The sequence below is a fragment of the Schistocerca nitens genome, chromosome 9 (genome assembly GCF_023898315.1).
Source record: "Schistocerca nitens isolate TAMUIC-IGC-003100 chromosome 9, iqSchNite1.1, whole genome shotgun sequence".
Lineage (NCBI taxonomy): Eukaryota > Metazoa > Arthropoda > Insecta > Orthoptera > Acrididae > Schistocerca > Schistocerca nitens.
The window spans coordinates 338,226,329-338,249,258 of NC_064622.1; the positions used below are offsets into that span (position 1 = coordinate 338,226,329).

The following is a 22,930-nucleotide window of genomic DNA, read 5'->3' on the forward strand; positions in this document are numbered from 1 at the left end:
GTGAATTACTAAAAATAAATTTGGAAAACCGACAAATATAAAATTAATTCCCTTTCCGCAAAACCACTTTACCGAAATCATAATCTCATTTACACATTACCATGAACTGACGAAATAGTCTAAATAAATTCTGCAGTATGAACGGCTAACATACACACCATTCTCGAACATTAATCATGTGACCTGTTACATCAATTTGTAGTATAAGAACTTAGCATATGACATTATTCCAAAATCACATCTTACTTCGCTCTCATAACGAAACATAATAATAGTAGTAATTAATAAACAATTAGAAAACTAAAAAAAGAAAATCGTAAATAAAATAAACTGTATTTTGACTCTATCTCCAATAGTGTCCTATATCATATTGCACAGAAATTACATATTTTCGAGCCTCTGACACAACCTGTGCTGCCCGTGACTCACAGCGCACGGCTGTTCACACATCTCCCATCTCAATAGGGACAATGAAGAGGCGCTAGGTCTCAAACTTTTTGTAGGATCTACAGACACTGACTTAAATGAAATCGCAGCAGCAAAAAGTAATAAATGAAGAGCAATGAAATTTTGGGAATACGTTTGCCTAGGTAACATATTTAAGTAACTCACATTGCATGATCACAGGTTAATGTAAGTGCGAGGTAAGCCATTGCAAATGTGAAATGCAGGTAAATTAATAACCGCTGTAACCTCCAGAATGTTGCGTGCAAGCATGTTAACATGCGTGCGTTGTGTTGTACAGCTGTCACACGTTTGTGGAGCGAAGTTCCATGCCTGCTGCACTTTCTCGGTCAATAAAGGGAAGGTTAATACTGTTTGTGGATGACACTGAAGTTGACGTCCGATGATATCCCATATATGATGCAATGGAGACAGATTTGGTAATCGAGCAGGCCAAGGCAACGTTTCGACACGGTATCTGTGGTGTCACCGCTAGACACCACACTTGCTAGGTGGTAACTTAAATCGGCCGCGGTCCTGTAGTACATGTCGGACCCGCGTGTCGCCACTGTGTAATCGCAAACCTAGCGCCACCACATGGCAGGTCACAAGACACGGACTAGACCTCGCCCCAGTTGTACGGACGACATAGCTTGCGACCAGACGTACGAAGCTTTCCTCTCATTTGCCGAGAGACAGATAGAATAGCCTTCAGCTTAGTCCATAGCTACTACCTAGCAAGGCGCCATTTGTATCAGTGCTTATAGCTTACTATTATTCAAGAGAGATGTATTCCAACAAGAGAATTAAAGATAAGTATTAAACACTACATACTTTTCTTCTTATTCATTAATAAGTCTCCTGTTCCAGTACTTCAAGCCCGTCTGCGTTAGTTTAGCGTGCACCTAGCTACCTCATTGTGTCTATGCTGTATGAGCTAGACACAACAGTATCCTGTTGGAAAGCGCCTTCTGGTATGCTGTTCATGAATGGCAGCACAATAGCTGAAAGCACCAGACTGACGTACAAATTTGCAGTCAGGGTGCGTGAAATGACCTCGAAAGTGCTGCTGGTGTCATAGGAAATAACTCCCGGTGCTGATCCAGTGTGTGTACCACGCAGACAGGTTGGTTGCAGGCCTTCAACTGGTGTCCTAACCAAGGCACGGCCTTCACAGGCACCGAGGTAGAACCAACTTCCATCAGAAAACACAACAGACTCCTACACTGCCCTCTAATGAGCTTCCGCTTGATGCCACTGAAGTCCTAAGTAGCGGTGGTTTCGGGTCAGCGGAGTACACGCTACAGGGCGTTTCGCTCGGAGTTGTCCTTGAAGTAATCGTTCGTTGTACCACTGTGGTGCCAGCTGCTGTTCACAGTGATGCAGATGCCGTACGAGGCGCCAGAGCCATACGCCAAACACGATGGCCGTGCCTCTCGATAGTGGCACGTGGTCCTCCAAAGAGCGGTCTTTTTGCGACCGTACGTTCTCGAGACCACCGCTGCCAGCTATTATGTACAGTCGCTACGTTCCTACCAAATCTTCATGCAATATCCGCAAAAGGAACATCCATCTTCTCATAACCCCGTTAAACTACCACGTCCAAACTCAGTGAGACGTTGATAATGGCGTCTTTGTCGTATTAAAGGCATTGTTGACTAGCACTAATTCAATGCGGCCGATCTCAAACGTCAGTAACGAACACGATCGCTACGGCGTGTATTTAAACCAGATCTGATTTCCGTTCTTGTAGTGGGGTTACTGGTGCCACTGTAGGGCGACTGGCGAGAAAATTGAATAGTCGCCATCTTTCAGGAAGTCGCCTACCAAATATCGTTTACATTACACAGCTCCTTGTTGGTGTTGCGATTTTTTGTCCGTCAGTGTGTAACAATCAATGTCTCAGCAAAATTATATCATTGTACGACACCACAGTTCAGGACGAATGACGTCATGAACACTGAAATGCATCAAAATTAGCAGCTACTTAATACGGCTTACAGTAAAACATCAACCTCAACCATGACGTATTAGTTTATTACTTATTATCAGATAGCTCTACTCACCACACAGTCTGCGGACAGTATCTACATAAGTTTGCTTTTGGAAGGGATCCCCGCTGAGCAAAACACAGTTTTCTCTTCACTCCTATTTCCCAGACACGTTCGGCACCATCAGACGGTTTTTATTTTCTTTCTTATTAAACAACTGTTAAACTACTTGTAACGTGTAAATTCGAATTTGTAAGAAATCTGAGAAACAAACAAGCTTTTGTGTATAAAGTGTTTCAGAGAGTTTGAAAACCTTGTAACTGAGTCGCAGGGCAAGTTTTCACATAAACCATTTATTTCTGTTTTCCTTCTGTTATATTACGATCGTGGTTTCGTCCCTCTCTGATTACATGACGAAATCTACGCTGTTTGTATGTTCATTTACTGTTAGGTATGTTTTCTTCTTCACTTTTAGTTCCCATTAATATTTTCCGCCTTAATTATTTATCAAATTTCTTCTTCAACTAATTCTCTTGTTAGACCTGCATTTAAGTTACTGTTTCTTTCTTGTCGTTCTGTCATGTATTCACTTTCTGTCATACGATTCTCTTGTTATTTGTGTGTAATGTTTCTGTTCACTTTGTGTTTATGACCTATTGTCGGCAAATTTAATTCTTGGTTGGCAAGTCATACGACGATAAGGGTTGAAACGTCCCCTTAGAAAAATTTATGAATGACTGTGCTGATAAACCTCTTACATTATTTGTTTTTCAAACACCTGAGCAAAACTGAACGTTCTCAGGCATTACTCTCTTTACTTATTCTGATCAACTCTAAACTGACACACAATATGTTTAGCGTAACGCAATCTGACTTTCAATAATCCCTACAAAAGAATGGCCCTGAATAACATTAACCTATACCTTTCACAAATCACTTACCTCACAAAAATCTTCGTTACTCAAACTACTGCAATACAGCGAGCGCCACTACTGCCAGCTAAATAAAATATTGTAACTACTGAAGTCACTAACTATTGATAGGCATAGTTAGCAAATGAAAGATTTTGATAAAGAACAAACAATGTATTTACCTTAATAGTGTTCAAAAGTCATTATATATATATATATATATATATATATATATATCAGTTCATGACATCCAGTCTTACAAATTTATTGTCTCTGATGGACACACGTCCAGATCATCCGCTCTCAAAACTCCGCCATCTCTCTCCCCACATCCGCCACTGCTGGCGGCTCACCTCCAACTGCCCAACGCTATGCACTGGTAACAGCCAACTGCCCAACACTCTAATGGCAAATTCCAACAATGCAAACCAGCCACAGATTGCACACAGCACAGGCAGTGATTTTCATATAGAGCGCTACATGGCGTTACCAACACAAAAACCTAAACAGCCTACTTACAGGGTGACCAAGCGTTCCTGGGATTTGTGGTTTGTTTGCCTTCTGTTTTTACATCTACATGATTAATCTGAAATTCAGAATGAAGTGCCTGACAAAGGATTATAAAACAACCTTCAAGCTATATCTTTACCGATCCACTCTCGAACAGCGCGCGGGAAAAAGGAAACATTAAATCTTCCCGTTTGAATCGTGATTTCTCTTATTTTATTCCGATTATCATCCCCCCTCACTATGTTTGTGAGCATCAACAAAATAGTTTCACACTTTGAGGATAAAGTTGGTGACTGAAATTTCAGGAGAAGATTTTGCCGCAAAAACACTCGCCTTTGCTATAATGACTGCTACCCCAATTCGCGTATCATATCCATGGTAATCTCTCACCTCTTTCACAATAATACTAAACGAGCTGCCCTTCTTCGAACATTTTAGATGTCCTCTGTCAATTCTATCTGCTGTGGGACCCGCACCGGACAGCAATAACACAGAAGAGGGCCCACAAGCGTAGTGTAAACAGTCCCTTTAGTAGTTTTTCTAAGCGTTCTTACAATGAATCACAGTCTTAGCTTTGTTTTCCCTACAACTTTATGTGATTGTTCCAGTTTAAGTAACTTGAAACTATAATCCCTCAATATTAAGTTGAATTTATAGCCTTCAGATTGGTGTGTTTTATTCTGTAACCGAAATTTAGCGGATTCCTTTTAGTATTCATGCGGATGACTTCACACTTTTCGTTATTTAGAGTCAGTTGCTACTTTTCGCACTATACAGACATCTTGTCTAAGTCGTTTTTCAATTTGTTTGGATCATCTGGTGACTTTATAGGACGGTCAATGTGCAAACAATCTAAAAGGGCTGATCAGACTGTCTCCTGCATAGCTGATGTTGATCAGGAACAGCAGAGGGCCTACACCACTTCCTTGTGGAAGGTCAGATATTACCGCTGTTTTATTCGACGACTTTTTATTAGTACCTACGAACTGTGTCCTTTCTGACAATAAATCACGAATCCAGTAGCACAACAGACACGATACTCCCTAGGCACGCTGTTTTATTAGAAAATACTTGTGAGGAACAGTCTCAAAGTCCATTTGTAAATCTAACAGTACTGAATCAACTTGAGAACCCCTGTCAATAGCACCCATTATTTCGTGAGTTTCACAATAACGATATTTTCTGAAACCGTGTCGGCTGTTTGTCAATACATCGTTCTCTTCGACGTAACCCTTAATGTTGGAACGCAGTATATGGCACAAAATACATTATTTCATTTTGTTTCAAACGTGTGTTTTATTGTTTTTCCATCATATTGTCATTGATGTTTTTGTATTTTGTCTGATAGTATGTATGAAGACATTAAATATTTCAGAGATATTGATGCCATTTTCCAGTTTCTGATGAATATGAGTAGATAAATATTGAGTTCCAGCGTCTATACAGCATGTAGGTATCTACTTTCTTGTTTCAGCCAGCCACATTTGGATTTGTGTTTGGCATAATGAGGTGCAGGTGAAGTACTGTTTACATTAACGAATATATATTGAGATATAACGTTATGTGAATGCCAAATTCGCTTGAATTTCATATTTACAATAGTGTGTTGCAATTTTACTGTGGTGTTTCGGCATTTGTTGTAGATCTCACAGACTGGACACGTGGCTGCAGCAGTCACATGTTGAACAAGTTTTCCAGACGAACCAGTAGTACACACTAAGACAGAAAAAAGGACACACCACGAAGGAAATATATGAATGGGACGGAAATCGATAGATGTGATGTACGGACACATATAAACAGATGATGACAATTTCAGAAAAAAATTGATTATTTATTCAAGGGAATGAGAATGGAAACAGAGCCAGTCAATATGCGCTGTTCCACCTCTGGCTTTTGTACAAATAGTTATTCAGCTTGGCTCTGATTGATAGAGTTGTTTAATGGCCTCCTGAGGAATATACTACGAAAATCTGTACAAAATACCGAGCTGGTAGGAGCGCCCTGCCCTTAATACTCCAAACTTTCTCCATTTCCGGCCAATATGTGCAGGTGAGCATTAACGTGATGAAGCGTAGACCCTTCATGGCTTGCAATGTATCGCAACAAAACAGGGAGTAGGATATTGTCAAAATATCGCTGTGCTGTAAGAGTGATGGAGATGATAACCAACGGGGTTCTGCTGTAAAACGAAATGGCACTCGAGACCATCATCTCTGGCTGTTGCCCCATGTGGCCAGCGAGTGTCAGATTGATATCTCACCCCTGTTCGGGGTGTCTTCAGCACGTCTTCAACCTGGAATCTCATTGACTGGCGTAGAATTATCTTCAGTTATGAGTCCCACTTCGAATTGAGCCCTGATGATCAGACGTGTATGGAGGCGCTCTGAACAGTGGTCACTCGCCACACGGTCCGACAAACAGGAGTCTAGGGAATCAGACCTTCTCAGAGCAGGACCATGGGACTGCTATGGTCGCAGGTTCGAATCCTGCCTCGGGTATGGATGTGTGTGATGTCCTTAGGTTAGTTAGGTTTAAGTAGTTCTAAGTTCTAGGGGACTGATGACCTAAGATGTTAAGTCCCATAGTGCTCAGAGCCATTTGAACCATTTTTCAGAGCAGGACCTATTTGGTTGTCATCCACGGTATCCTCGCAGCACATCGACGACATTCTACTCCCAAGTTTGTTACAATTCATGGCAAGCCATCCTCTGCTTACATTGCCACTAGATAACGCCCACCCAAACATGGTGAGAGTTTCCACTGCTTGTCTTCATGCTTTCCGAACGCTACCTTGGTCAGCAAGGTCGTCGGATCTCTCTTCACTAGGCCGAAGGTCTGGACGATTATGGGCAGAGCCCTCCAACAAGCTCGTGATTTAGACGACCTAACGCGCTAAGGAACAGACAAACTGGTCAAACTTTGACTCGGTATCTCTCAGGGGGACATCCAATAACTCTATAAATCAATGCCAAGCCGTATACCTTCTTGCAGAACAGTGAGAGGCGAACCACCGTGTTACCCACTTACTCAGTTTGTGGAGATCTTTCTTTTGAATAAATCACCCACTTCATCTCAAGTTTTGTCATTTGTTTTTCTGTATATGTACATCACATCCATTGATTTCCGTCCCATTCGGATAATTCCTTGATGGTGCACCGCTTCTTTTATGTCTCAGAGGGCACCTAAACTCCCTCTTTTCGGATCTGATGTCTAAGAAGGCAGACTCCCATCTTATACTCTAATGTGGATATGTCACTCTGTGCTACTGTATATGCAAAATACAACAATCATCAACGACCCCGTTCTGGACATAGAGAAGGCGTTTGATTCTGTGAACAGGGAAAAGGATATGGATCACACTGAAGAAAATAGTTCAGAATGATAAGCTACACAGGACCAAGAATGTGTATGATGATACCTACAGGAAAACCAAAACACCTATAGGAATGAAGGACCCCTTTGGCATGAAATATGGGTTAAGGCACGGTGGAATTCTGAGTCCCCTTCTGTCGTTAATGTAATGAAAAAGATCCAGGAAAACATACACCAAAAACTGGAAAGTGAAGGAGTGTCTGACGATGACATACATCTGTGGGGTGGCTGTAAGGAAGAGCTTCAAGACCAGATAAACCCCTGAACCAAAGCTGCTAATATATGTGGTGTCATTTTCAGGAAGCGGGAAAGAGAGGTGATTCCCATGAACTCGAACCAACGAGACATATCGATATGGAGGCATATGACCCATTATTTTCAAATATCTTTGCAGTGTGGTCTCCAGTACTGGTTCTTAGAGACAAGAAAACCATTCACAGGCTCCAAGTGGTTAGCAATTTCTATCAGTTAAATATTTGCAACACCTACCAGGTTAGCCGAGAGCACTAATGCGCTGCTTCCTGAACTCGGGTAGGCGCGCCGGCCCCAGATCGAATCCGCCCAGCGGATTAACGACGTGGGCTGGTCTGCCGGCCAGCCTGGATGTGGTTTTTAGGCAGTTTTCCACATCCCACTAGGTGAAGAACGGACTGGTCTCCTCATAACGCCTTAGTAACACGACTCACAGCCATCTGACTCACGTTAGCACTATTTCATGGTTTACACTAGTTGCAGACAGATGGGGTACATTGATTCCGTCCCAGGGGGTATGGGTTGGCGGCAGGAAGAGCATCCGGCCACCCCTTTAAATTAACCATGCCAAATCCGTTGTAACCACGCCGACCCTGCGGAAACTGCGGGACAAAGGGGCAAGCGACAGAAGCGAAAGAAATATTTGCAACACTAAAGTAAATTTCGAACACGAATATTAATCGTTAGACACGGGAGGTAATGCAGTTTACTTCGTAAATGAAATGTAGAATCAAATCCGTTGGTTTTTAGTTGCAAAAGCAGGCACACTTGATATCTCTCGAATACAGCGCCATCTAACCCGAACTGGAAACCATGGATTGAGTAAACCGTGTGTATCTTGACGCAGAATACGAATATACAATAAAAAAGCGGTTCACATTTGCAGATCCAAAGTTGAACCAGCCCACGCAGGAGGGGTGGTCAGGAGGTAACCAGTTGTAGCACAGGCAGATGTTCCCTTTTCTAATACATATATTAATTATTCACCTAGAACAATAATTTTCGTTCGATGCGTCGTTTTTGGAGATATTTAGTTGCCTCACGTTAAAGCGAACATACTGGTTCACATAGGTCATCTCCTGAAACAGATACTCCTCATGAAATGTCCAAAGTCGACATCTCGTCTTGAAATCATTCCATAGTTATCAAAATCGATTTAATTTCGCTCAAATATCACACTGCTCTCACGTACAGAAATTTCAAGACATGTTTAAAGCGAAAATTTTGTTACATCGTTTGCTTTCCAAAGAACACAGTCAGTTAATTATTCCTTTCCTCTTTATTAACCCAATTGCCGTACGCACAGATGGGTCAAAACATTATGACCTCTTGTATAATAGATTGTCTGTTCGTCTTTCGAACGAAATACATAAATGAATCTGCGTATCAGGGATAGGACAGTTTGTGGAGGTATATGACATTAGAAGCCTACGCACAGGTCATGTAATTTCCGAAAATACTAGCCGCTAATTTGCATAGGTGATGATGGCATTTAGACTGTTTCCATAAGATTTACATGAGGCGAATTTGATCGCCGATACATCAACTTGATTTCACTACAAAGTTCCTCAATTCACTGTGGAAAGGCTCTGGTTCTCAGACAACAACAATCATACTGCTGAAAGATGATAGCATTCAGACTGTTTCCATAAGATTTACATGAGGCGAATTTGATCGCCGACACATCAACTTGATTTCACTACAAAGTTCCTCAATTCACTGTGGAAAGGCTCTGGTTCTCAGACAAGAACAATCATACTGCTGAAAGGTGATAGCATTCAGACTGTTTCCATAAGATTTACATGAGGCGAATTTGATCGCCGACACATCAACTTGATTTCTCTATAATGTTCCTCAATTAACTGTGGAAAGGCTCTGGTTCTCAGACAAGAACAATCATACAGCTGAAAGGTGATAGCATTCAGACTGTTTCCATAAGATTTACATGAGGCGAATTTGATCGCCGACACATCAACTTGATTTCACCACAAAGTTCAATTCACTGTGGAAAGGCTCTGGTTCTCAGACAAGAATAATCACACTGCTGAAAGATGATAGCATTCAGACTGTTTCCATAAGATTTACATGAGGCGAATTTGATCGCCGACACATCAACTTGATTTCACCATAATGTTCCTCAATTCACTGTGGAAAGGCTCTGGTTCTCAGACAAGAACAATCATACTGCTGAAAGATGATAGCATTCAGACTGTTTCCATAAGATTTACATGAGGCGAATTTGATGGCCGTCACATCAATTTGATTTCACTACAAAGTTCCTCAATTCACTGTGGAAAGGCTCTGGTTCTCAGACAAGAACAATCATACTGCTGAAAGATGATAGCATTCAGACTGTTTCCATAAGATTTACATGAGGCGAATTTGATCGCCGACACATGTACTTGATTACACTATAATGTTCCTCAATTCACTGTGGAAAGGCTCTGGTTCTCAGACAACAACAATCATACTGCTGAAAGATGATAGCATTCAGACTGTTTCCATAAGATTTACATGAGGCGAATTTGATCGCCGACACATCAACTTGATTTCACTATAATGTTCCTCAATTCACTGTGGAAAGGCTCTGGTTCTCAGACAAGAATAATCATACTACTGAAAGATGATAGCATTCAGACTGTTTCCATAAGATTTACATGAGGCGAATTTGATCGCCGACACATGTACTTGATTACACTATAATGTTCCTCAATTCACTGTGGAAAGGCTCTGGTTCTCAGACAAGAACAATCATACTGCTGAAAGATGATAGCATTCAGACTGTTTCCATAAGATTTACATGAGGCGATTTTGATCGCCGACACATCAACTTGATTTCGCTATAATGTTCCTCAGTTCACTGTGGAAAGGCTCTGGTTCTCAGACAAGAACAATCATACTGCTGAAAGATGATTGCATTCAGACTGTTTCCATAAGATTTACATGAGGCGAATTTGATCGCCGATACATGAATTTGATTTCACTATAATGTTCCTCAATTCACTGTGGAAAGGCTCTGGTTCTCAGACAAGAACAATCATACAGCTGAAAGGTGATAGCATTCAGACTGTTTCCATAAGATTTACATCAGGCGAATTTGATCGCCGATACATCAACTTGATTTCACTATAATGTTCCTCAATTCACTGTGGAAAGACTCTGGTTCTCAGACAAGAACAATCACACTGCTGAAAGATGATAGCATTCAGACTGTTTCCATAAGATTTACATGAGGCGAATTTGATCGCCGATACATCAATTTGATTTCACTATAATGTTCCTCAATTCACTGTGGAAAGGCTCTGGTTCTCAGACAAGAACAATCATACAGCTGAAAGGTGATAGCATGCAGACTGTTTCCATAAGATTTACATCAGGCGAATTTGATCGCCGACACATCAACTTGATTTCACTACAAAGTTCCTCAATTCACTGTGGAAAGGCTCTGGTTCTCAGACAAGGTCAATCATACTGCTGAAAGATGGTAGCATTCAGACTGTTTCCATAAGACTTACATGAGGCGAATTTGATCGCCGACACGTCAACTTGATTTCACTATAATGTTCCGCAATTCACTGTGGAAAGGCTCTGGTTCTCAGACAAGAACAATCATACTGCTGAAAGATGATAGCATTCAGACTGTTTCCATAAGATTTACATGAGGCGAATTTGATCGCCGACACATCAACTGGATTTCACTATAATATTCCGCAATTCAGTGTGGAAAGGCTCTGGTTCTCAGACAAGAACAATCATACTGCTGAAAGATGATAGCATTCAGACTGTTTCCATAAGATTTACATGAGGCGAATTTGATCGCCGATACATCAACTTGATTTCACTATAATGTTCCTCAGTTCACTGTGGAAAGGCTCTGGTTCTCCGACAAGAACAATCATACTGCTGAAAGATGAAAGCATTCAGACTGTTTCCATAAGATTTACATGAGGCGAATTTGATCGCCGATACATCAACTTGATTTCACTATAATGTTCCTCAATTCACTGTGGAAAGGCTCTGGTTCTCAAACAAGAACAATCATACTGCTGAAAGATGATAGCATTCAGACTGTTTCCATAAGATTTACATGAGGCGAATTTGATCGCCGATACATCAACTTGATTTCACTGTAATGTTCCTCAATTCACTGTGGAAAGGCTCTGGTTCTCAGACAAGAACAATCATACTGCTGAAAGATGACAGCATTCAGACTGTTTCCATAAGATTTACATGAGGCGAATTTGATCGCCGATACATCAACTTGATTTCACTATAATGTTCCTCAATTCACTGTGGAAAGGCTCTGGTTCTCAAACAAGAACAATCATACTGCTGAAAGATGATAGCGCTGTCGTCGAAGACATCAGGTATGAGGGGATGAAGGTGGTTCGCAGGTGTCAGCGTGTTTGCGATTGCTGCCACAGGAGAATGTCTTCCACAGCATAATACTGCTCCCATCAGCCTGTGTCCATGGCACGCTCCACATTTGGACCACCGTTTACCTCCACGATGCCGTTTGTGGAGACGACCATCGATCTAGCGTAGCAAAAATGTGATTCACCTGAAGAGACGACACGTTTCCATTTATCGAGAGTGGAATTCCGATGGTCCCTCGCCCTCTGCACTCGCAACTGACGATGTCGTTGGTTCAGCATGTGAACGGCTACTTGTGGTCTGGTGCAGCGCTCCACGTTCAGCATTGTATGAGTATGGTGGACGGTATGCTCCGAAACACCTGTGCATGCAACCAGCATTGTGCCCTTCCGGCAGACTTGCCACAGATCACCACCTATCCTGCTACACGAAGCAGACTACACGAAGCAGACAAACCCCCTAACCCAACGTTCTGTGAAGAGTCGTGGGCGTCCAATCATTTAGAGCCTATTGTTAGTTTCACTGCCCTTCTACCTCCTTCTGTAGACGGTCATGACTGTAGCACGTTAACATTCAATCATTTTCGCCTTTTTCGAGATACTCGTTCGCAGGCTCTGCTGAATAATGATCATCCATTTTCCAAAGTCACTTAGCGCAATGGATTTCCCCATCTGCAGCCTGTATCTTCGTTATGGTATCCTCATGCCTGTATCTGTTCAGCTTTCATACGTTGCTTACCGCATCACATGCCCACAAGGCTACCAGGCGGCTTGCAAAGTCGCGGCGGGAAGTGGTCAAAATGTTTTGGCTTATCAGTGTATATTCTCAGAAAAATTTTAATTCATATAGTATAAAGAATTCACGACAATAAGGCTCGTAGTTGTTTCTGTAGAAACGCGTAAGGGGAAATGAAAGAGGACAAATTACGCCAAATCTTCCCTTTTACTGGTCTCGACCCCCAGCAAAGCGCTGTGTAAGTTCATTAGTTTATAGGAAATGCGAGGCCCAAACTCTCTGTTACCCTTCGGCTAGCTAGCGACGACAGAATTGTGGCGCATGCCTTGCAGTCTTTTTCAAACGATTTAACAGAAACTATTATGTAAGAAAATTTCATTTTTGCTTTTCTTGTAACTATATGCGACAGGTTCATTACGATATTCCCATCATTCCTTTCATCGTCATAGTTTCTGTGATATTTACGTGGAAATGAGAAATAGTTTGCAGTGAAAAATAAGTATTACTATGATTTTATTTTTGGTGCATATTAAATAATACGTTGCTGCGAATGAAATTTAGCTAACATATTGAATTTTTGTTTATATTTGTCACCGATCTCGACAGAACTGAACAGATGTAGCGCACTCATTTGCTGTCGTTCCGTGCCAGCGGTGAAACCAGATCCACAACATTCCTCATACTTCATAAACGGTTTGAGATTTCGAAATGAGATTCTGGCAAATGATAGTACGCAAAGAGGAGAGCATTTTGTCTTATGTTTATTACGCAAGACTTTATTATCTGCCGTGTTATTTCAACAACTACAGAATTTTTCCATGAAAGAATGTAATTTTTAAGGGCCATCGATGGCAGGTGAAACGAGATGCGCTGTGGGTATTCGAATAACATAAGTGGAGGAAGTGCTTTTGCATAAGATATTGATAGTACTTTTCCTCAGTTCCTCAATAAACTTAATAAACCACTGTTTCAGAATACTCTTGCAGTTGCGTCTGATCAACATGTTAGAGAGGTAGGACTGTGTAACCTCCGGTGTGTTTTGGCTAAGGAAGCAATTTTAACATGGCAGCAAGAGAAATGTGTAGGTTTTACCCAAAATTCGCCACTCATGACACTTCTCTGAAAGCTACAAATGAGTGACAACCCTGCATTTTCGGTGGAATTCTTTTTAGATACTAACCACAGCAGAGCGGACAGAACTTCTTGAATGGCCACCATGCAAGTGTGGGCGTGGAGGGGCTTCACTTAATATTTACGAACAAATGGGAGTATAGGCTGCAGTTTAGAATGGCGTTTCCCCTCCAGCTCTCGGCATTTCCGCTACAGCGCCCACCCGCAGCCCCTACAGATACCGCCCTCCCCACATGTACCCTGCCATCTACGCAATACCGGGCATGGTATTCTCCGCTGGTCGTACTGGCGGTTAACTGGTACTGCTTCGTCAGACTCTTGGAGTTCCGTCTCCCTACAGAGGGTTGGCAACCATCGTGACATATCCTCCTCTATTCTCAGTGCTGCTCTAATCACAGTGGCAATATTTGGGCTCAAGTATCAGTCTAGGAGCATCTACAGCCTTAAAATGTTCCTCAAACCAGTCCCACATTTTCCTTCTATCATTCCTTCTGTGATGAACTGCATGATGCTGTACATCTACCTTCCGTAAATGATCCCCAAAATATGCTGCTTACTCACGTTCTTTAGCTGTTTTGACTTCAAGATTTTCACCATCATTGGTCACACAAACCACTAATAGGATCTTCAGTGTGCAGTGGTACACCCATATTAAAAACGCCATCAGCCGGTTCATGGATGAGTTTTTAACTATCCAGTGGTAAAGTACATACCGTAGTACCGATACTATATACAAAGCTCGACGTTCTGTCGTCGATGGGCCAAAGGAGACCGAAAAGTTACCATATGATACCCTGGCATCATTGGACAACGTATGGAGAGCGTGGGGTCAGCCCAACGCTCTACTGGGCGTTATCGGCTTTCTTGGAGCCGCTACTTAGCGAAGTTGGCATGACGAGACCGAGTAGGGCCTAGAGCCCGTTCCAGTACAAATCCCTTGAAGTACCTTCGAAAGTAGCCAGGCATACTGACCATTCAGCTGGAGGGACTGACACCGGTAAACCATAGCATCAAATGATCTGCAACGCTTATGGATTTGAAGACCGTGATTATATGTCAGGTGTCTGAGTTTATGAATTCCTGGCCTTGTGAACATCCAGATTGTAATTATTTTTGCCTCTTTGCGTAGAAGTGGCATGACATTCACCCGTCGCTCACGATGCTTTTTGCCACAGCTTTCAAATGTAACGTGTAATCAATGAACTTGTCGGACAAATTGTGTTACCACTTAGTTATAATTTTCCCAAAGTAGAGATATCTATAGCTTCATCTACATACATATTTTGCAAGCCACCTGATGGTGCAAGGCGGAGGGTAACTTGTACCACTGCTAGTAATTTCCTTTCCTGTTCCACTCGCAAACAGAGCGAGAGAGAACCGACTTGCTGTATGTCTCCGTATACACTCTAATTTCTCGTATTTCATCTTCGTGGTTCTTAAGGGGAATGAATGTTGGCAGCTGTAGAATTCTTTTACAGTCAGCTTCAAATGAGGGTTCTCTAACTTTTCTCAGTAGTGTTCCCAGAAATGAACGACGCCTTCCCTCAAGTGATTCACATTTGAGTCAGCGAATCATTTCCGTAATACTTGCCTGTTTTTCGAACCTACCGGCAACAAATCTAGCGGCCATCCCCTGAATTGCTTCAGTTCTTCCTTTAATCCATCCTCGTGCGGATTCCAAACACTCGAGCAGTACTCAAGAATAGGTCGCACTAGCGTCCTACATTTTCTCTCCTTTACAGGTGATCCACACACCCTAGACCTCACAATAACCCGAAGATGACCATTTACCTTCCCTACCACAAACCTCATATGCTCTTTCCACTTCATGCGGCAACATGACGCTCATACAATCAAATGACATGACTGTGTCAAGCAGGACACAACTAATGCTGTTTTCCATCATTACCAGATTGTTTTTCCTCCTCATCAGCGTTAGCATACTTTTAAACACGATTAGAACAAGCTATCGTTCATCATACCAACTAGAAATTTTGTATCCTCCTACAGTAACTCAAGAACGACAACCTTCTCATACACCATACCATCGTCAGCAAACAACCGCAGATAACAGCCCACCCTGTCTGCTATATCTTTTATGTAAACGGAAAATAACAGCTGTCCTATCGCATGTCCCTTGAGCACTCCTGACGATACCTCTTCCTCTGATGAAACCTCGCCGCTCTGGATTCTATAACTGGAAAAATCGTCTAGCCACTCACATATCTAGGAGCCTATTCCATATGCTCGTACCTTCGTTAACAGTCTGCAGTTGGACACAGTGTCAAATGCCTTCTGGATATCTAGAAATATGAAATCAGCTTGTTGTCCTTCATCCATAGTTCGCAGTATTACGAGAAAGAGCAAGCTGAATTTCGTACGAGTGATGCGTTCTACGAGCGTGCTGATTCGTGGACACAGGATTTTCGGTGTCGGGGAAATCTATTATATTCGAACTCAGAATATGTTTAAGAATTCTGCAGCAAACGCATGTTACGGGTAGTAACTTTTCCGGTCCGTTCTGTTACCTTCTTATTCACAGGAGTCACTTGCGCGTTTTTCCTTCGCTTGGGACTTTGCGCTGAGCTAGAGATTCACAACAGATGAAACATAACTAAGGGGCAACTGCCTTAGAGTATTCTTGTAAAACTGAATTGGGGTTCCATCAGGACATGGCTACTTATTTTATTTTCAACTCCTTCAGCTGTTTCTCTATGTCGACCACACGGGAGTGTGACGATCAAAAGACGGTATGTTTGTATGGTCCTCTTGCGTGAACGATACCTACATGTCAGCTATATATTTTTGTATATTTGGAGATATGAAAGTACGCTTGAGTTTCTGGCCATGGTGTTCCATAATATACATTAACATTTAGTTCTATTCGTTCCAACGATGTGACGTTGTACATTAATTATCTGCTTTGAGTAAAGCAAAAGTTTCCTTCAATTTTCATTTTGACTTATGTATTTCTACTTCCTATAATTCATGGTTCCTGACGTAGGAATTACTACCAAGATATATTCTAATTCCCACAGAACATTCTTCCTGTAAATGGAAACAGCCATACTCAGAAGAAAAAACATGTTTATAACTGTCTATAGGATGCATGGGATAACGTTCTTAGAAATCTATTTTCAACCAATAACGCCCAAAAGGCAGCGCAAGCGACTCAATGGGATCACGCGCGACCCCTAACCACAAGGAAAGCAAGCTTTTCAGCTCCACTCGCACTCACTGTCAGTATCCTTCGTCTGGGTGTACCGAGTGCCACTTATGGCTGTCCTCAGAAACTTCATTTTAACAGTCGCAGACTCCCCTGCAGGCAATGTTTACTCTCGCTAAAAGGGAACTGTAGTCTGAATTCAAAGCACCAACTGAATATTGGTTTTCATTCTAAGAAAAATAAAATCTAATGAACACTGATTTCTCGACAAGTAACCTCCAGCTTTCTACAGGTACCACTACATCAACATCATCTGGTTCTGCTGTGACTGGTTGGCGATGAGCAACAGCTGCTACAACCCGTTCGTCTACGGAATCTACAACGTGAGTACCTTTTTAAATATTTTCGAGTGTCTCATGTTTTTCTACTTTTACAAAACGCTGTTGTGGTGGAGCTACACTCAAACAGTCCGTCACCATAACGTCTGACGGATAGCGTCTTAGCAAAGATTTATAGATGGAACTATTGTCATGAAAAAAGCAAGAAACATTTACTGCGTTAATACAGACGTTAAGTGTGAACATCACTAAGAAACTGACAAGATATCTGACGAAAGTGGTTCAAAAATGGTTCAAATGGCTCTGAGCACTATGGGACTCAACATCTTAGGTCATAAGTCCCCTAGAACTTAGAACTACTTAAACCTAACTAACCTAAGGACATCACACACACCCATGCCCGAGGCAGGATTCGAACATGCGACCGTAGCAGTCCTGCGGTTGACGAAAGTGGGTCAGTGTGTGAAGGCTATCTTCACTGTAGAGCGTAATTTTGAGTTTTTCCGTTTTATGGCCACAAATTATGCTTAAAACACCACAGCTGCTAATTATATTTGATTTCACATATTTTGGTCACTTAATTAATTAGCAGTTGGATTTAATTAAATTTCTCAACTATACGTTTTCAATGTAGTCATCTAAGTCACTGTAAAACTCAATAAATATTTTCGCCCCTTTCTATGAAGAGAATTTTGTTAGGCATCTGCCTATCTGATTGCAGTCAGGTATTATAGTCTACATGGCTCTAACTCAATTTTTTCTGTCAGTTAATGTCTCGTATGTCTCTGAATTACGCAATTTACTACATAGCTTACCGATGACCTGAAATTCGTTGCAGCCAAACGGCTTAAAAACAGAGGAAAATTGTCAGCTGTGTAAGTACCTTCATGTACGGTACAAATGTTCGGTGCCATTCTGTCTCAATTTTTAACGATTACGAGTAAGGTATTGTCTACGCACGTTAGTTAGATTTTCTCTTTGAAAAAGAAGAACCACGCTTTATTACTTATTTTCAAATGCATTACGAAGCAAGATTCTCTACTGTGATTCTGTCATCCACGCTGAAAATTAGTAAACGCTCGTACTCTAGTGCTACCTCCATGGTAATTTGAAACGAAGTTAAAACAACGTTCCGTGATCAATTTTTCCACTGCGTTCGATTAATAAAATGAGGCACTAGCTAGTATACTTCGCACTAAGATACAGCCATCAATAAACAATCGGCTGAATAAGAAACTGTCAGCTTTGTAGCAGCAGATGGCCTCTCTGATCATAAATTATTAAAAGAATCCAAAAAGCTTTCGACAGCATGTCAGGGTCTCCCTTGGATAAGCATTTCCGTCGTTTAATTTCTGCTTCGATTCTGAATAAGAAGATTGCGGATCAGTAAGAATTCTACAATTTTTCGAACGTATAATATTCTTTTGCACGTGAGGCAATACTTACCTTTTGCATTAGCAAAGAAGGGAAGGCGGAAAGGTGGAAGGAGTATATAGAGGGTTTATACAAGGGCGATGTGCTTGAGGACAATATTATGGAAATGGAAGAGCATGTAGATGAAGACGAAATGGGAGATAAGATACTGCGTGAAGAGTTTGACAGAGCACTGAAAGACCTGAGTCGAAACAAGGCGCCGGGAGTAGACAACATTCCATTAGAACTACTGACGGCCTTGGGAGAGCCAGTCATAACAAAACTCTACCACCTGATGAGCAAGATGTATGAGACAGGCGAATTACCCTCAGACTTCAAGAAGAATATAATAATTCCAATCCCAAAGAAAGCAGGTGTTGACAGATGTGAAAATTACCGAACTATCAGTTTAATAAGTCACAGCTGCAAAATACTAACGCGAATTCTTTACAGACGAATGGAAAAACTGGTAGAAGCGGACCTCACGGAAGATCAGTTTGGATTCCGTAGAAATGTTGGAACACGTGAGGCAATACTGACCCTACGACTTATCTTAGAAGAAATATTAAGAAAAGGCAAACCTACGTTTCTAGCATTTGTAGACTTAGAGAAAGCTTTTGACAATGTTGACTGGAATACTCTTTCAAATTCTGAATGTGGCAGGGGTAAAATACAGGGAGCGTAAGGCTATTTACAATTTGTACAGGAACCAGATGGCAGTTACAAGAGTTTAGGGGGTATGAAAGGGAAGCAGTGGTTGGGAAGGGTGTGAGACAGGGTTGTAGCCTCTCCCCGATGTTATTCAATCTGTATATTGAGCAAGCAGTAAAGGAAACAAAAGAAAAATTCGGAGTAGGTATTAAAATTCATGGAGAAAAAAATAAAAACTTTGAGGTTCGCCGATGGCATTGTAATTCTGTCAGAGACAGAAAAGGACTTGGAAGAGCAGTTGAACGGAATGGACAGTGTCTTGGAAGGAGGATATAAGATGAACATCAACAAAAGCAAAACGAGGATAGTGGAATGTAGTCAAATTAAATCGGGTGATGCTGAGGGAATTAGATTAGGAAATGAGACACTTAAAGTAGTAAAGGAGTTTTTGCTATGTAGGGAGTAAAATAACTGATGATGATCGAAGTTGAGAGGATATAAAATGTAGACTGGCAATGGCAAGGAAATCGTTTCTGAAGAAGAGAAATTTGTTAACATCGAGTATAGATTTAAGTGTCAGGAAGTCGTTTCGTGGTTCAAAATGGCTCTGAGCACTATGGGACTTAACATCTTAGGTCATCAGTCCCCTAGAACTTAGAACTACTTAAACCTAACTAACCTAAGGACATCATACAACACCCAGCCATCACGAGGCAGAGAAAATCCCTGACCCCGCCTGGAATCGAAACCGGGAACCCGGGCGTGGGAAGCGAGAACGCTACCGCACGACCACGAGATGCGGGCAAAGTCGTTTCTGAAAGTATTTGTATGGAAGTGAAACATGGACGATAAATAGTTCAGACAAGAAGAGAATAGAAGCTTTCGAAATGTGGTGCTACAGAAGAATGCGTAAGATTAGATGGGTAAATCACATAACTAATGAGGAGGTATTGAATAGAATTGGGGAGAAAAGGAGTTTGTGGCACAACTTGACAAAAAGAAGGGACCGGTTGGTAGGACATGTTTTGAGGCATCAAGGGATCACAAATTTAGCATTGGAGGGCAGCGTGGAGGGTAAAAATCGTAGAGGGAAACCAAGAGATGAATACATGAAGCAGATTCAGAAGGATGTAGGTTGCAGTAAGTACTGGGAAATGAAGAAGCTTGCACAGGATAGAGTAGCATGGAGAGCTGCATCAAACCAGTCTCAGGACTGAAGAGCACAACAACAACAACAACAATATTCTTGTAGCTTACGTAAATGCTATGTTTTCGCCAACAGCAATGAGTAATGAGACGCATTATAATTTCATTAAATTATTCGTATTGCCCATGTTTACGTCAACTTCAACACCAGCTATTTAGTTTAGGTCTTGCACGCCATACTGTATGAGAGGCTATAGCACAAACGCAAGACAAGCGGAAACCCAGCAGTGAGGTTTACACGCATACATCAGCTGCGACGGCGGGCAGGAGAAAGAGCTAGTATCAAGCTCTTTACCAAGCAGTCATACTGCAAATATATGTACTTGATGAAAATTATCAGTCACTGCATATCACTACTTTTTTTTTCTAACATAAGAACAATTCAAATGCACTGATCTTCAGCGTATTCCCAAATGTAAGGTGAAATGAAATTAATTCTTCTTTTACTCAACACAACCTCTGGGCACAGTATAACATTTCTCGCTTCAGTATTAGCTGTATTCCTCGTATACGACTCCGGCATTACATTATTTACATTGTTCTTTCTGTAGTGATTCATTCTCATGTGCCATTTCCACATGTTCCCATATCCGAGAAAATTTTGATTTCAAGACAGAAAAGCAGTAGATAGACGTTCTGTATCCTTGGACCTCTTGATTCTGCACATGGGGTAGATGGCGAGGCCCGAGTCTTTAAAGAGGAAGTACAGGCCAGCACAACTGCGAGCTCACTGTTCAGAAAACTGTTTACGTGGCATAGTATGGGCGGCTTTGCTCGTGCTGTTCTCAAAGAAATTTTTAAAGACCTATTATATTACTCATGTAATACCACTTCTTATTCGTAGAATGTTTAAATTGGTAGGCATTAACATGATGTCTACCAAGAACTCTTAAAGGTCAATAGAAGATGTGCACGTACTTCTTAATTTTCTGTGTGAGTTTATCATTTATCTTTAAATTTCGCTTAATACACTCCTGGAAATTGAAATAAGAACACCGTGAATTCCTTGTCCCAGGAAGGGGAAACTTTATTGACACAGTCCTGGGGTCAGATACATCACATGATCACACTGACAGAACCACAGGCACATAGACACAGGCAACAGAGCATGCACAATGTCGGCACTAGTACAGTGTATATCCACCTTTCGCAGCAATGCAGGCTGCTATTCTCCCATGGAGACGATCGTAGAGATGCTGGATGTAGTCCTGTGGAACGGCTTGCCATGCCATTTCCACCTGGCGCCTCAGTTGGACCAGCGTTCGTGCTGGACGTGCAGACCGCGTGAGACGACGCTTCATCCAGTCCCAAACATGCTCAATGGGGGACAGATCCGGAGATCGTGCTGGCCAGGGTAGTTGACTTACACCTTCTAGAGCACGTTGGGTGGCACGGGATACATGCGGACGTGCATTGTCCTGTTGGAACAGCAAGTTCCCTTGCCGGTCTAGGAATGGTAGAACGATGGGTTCGATGACGGTTTGGATGTACCGTGCACTATTCAGTGTCCCCTCGACGATCACCAGTGGTGTACGGCCAGTGTAGGAGATCGCTCCCCACACCATGATGCCGGGTGTTGGCCCTGTGTGCCTCGGTCGTATGCAGTCCTGATTGTGGCGCTCACCTGCACGGCGCCAAACACGCATACGACCATCATTGGCACCAAGGCAGAAGCGACTCTCATCGCTGAAGACGACACGTCTCCATTCGTCCCTCCATTCACGCCTGTCGCGACACCACTGGAGGCGGGCTGCACGATGTTGGGGCGTGAGCGGAAGACGGCCTAACGGTGTGCGGGACCGTAGCCCAGCTTCATGGAGACGGTTGCGAATGGTCCTCGCCGATACCCCAGGAGCAACAGTGTCCCTAATTTGCTGAGAAGTGACGGTGCGGTCCCCTACGGCACTGCGTAGGATCCTACGGTCTTGGCGTGCATCCGTGCGTCGCTGCGGTCCGGTCCCAGGTCGACGGGCAAGTGCACCTTCCGCCGACCACTGGCGACAACATCGATGTACTGTGGAGACCTCACGCCCCACGTGTTGAGCAATTCGGCGGTACGTCCACTCGGCCTCCCGCATGCCCACTATACGCCCTCGCTCAAAGTCCGTCAACTGCACATACGGTTCACGTCCACGCTGTCGCGGCATGCTACCAGTGTTAAAGACTGCGATGGAGCTCCGTATGCCACGGCAAACTGGCTGACACTGACGGCGGCGGTGCACAAATGCTGCGCAGCTAGCGCCATTCGACGGCCAACACCGCGGTTCCTGGTGTGTCCGCTGTGCCGTGCGTGTGATCATTGCTTGTACAGCCCTCTCGCAGTGTCCGGAGCAAGTATGGTGGGTCTGACACACCGGTGTCAATGTGTTCTTTTTTCCATTTCCAGGAGTGTAGAAATCCAGTTTTGAAACATTCATGCCGTGTCGGTTATCT

General features: G+C 42.5%; 1 protein-coding gene across 1 annotated transcript in view; it reads left to right on the top strand.

Annotated features, from left to right (window-relative positions):
• The window catches only part of LOC126204225 (neuromedin-K receptor-like), a 188,688-nt gene that overhangs the window by 160,275 nt on the left and 5,483 nt on the right, over window positions 1-22,930 (top strand). Inside the window, exon 5 of the mRNA XM_049938622.1 lies at window positions 17,182-17,272. Within this exon, the coding sequence (XP_049794579.1) occupies window positions 17,182-17,272 (91 nt within the window). The remainder of the gene's footprint in view (window positions 1-17,181; window positions 17,273-22,930) is intronic.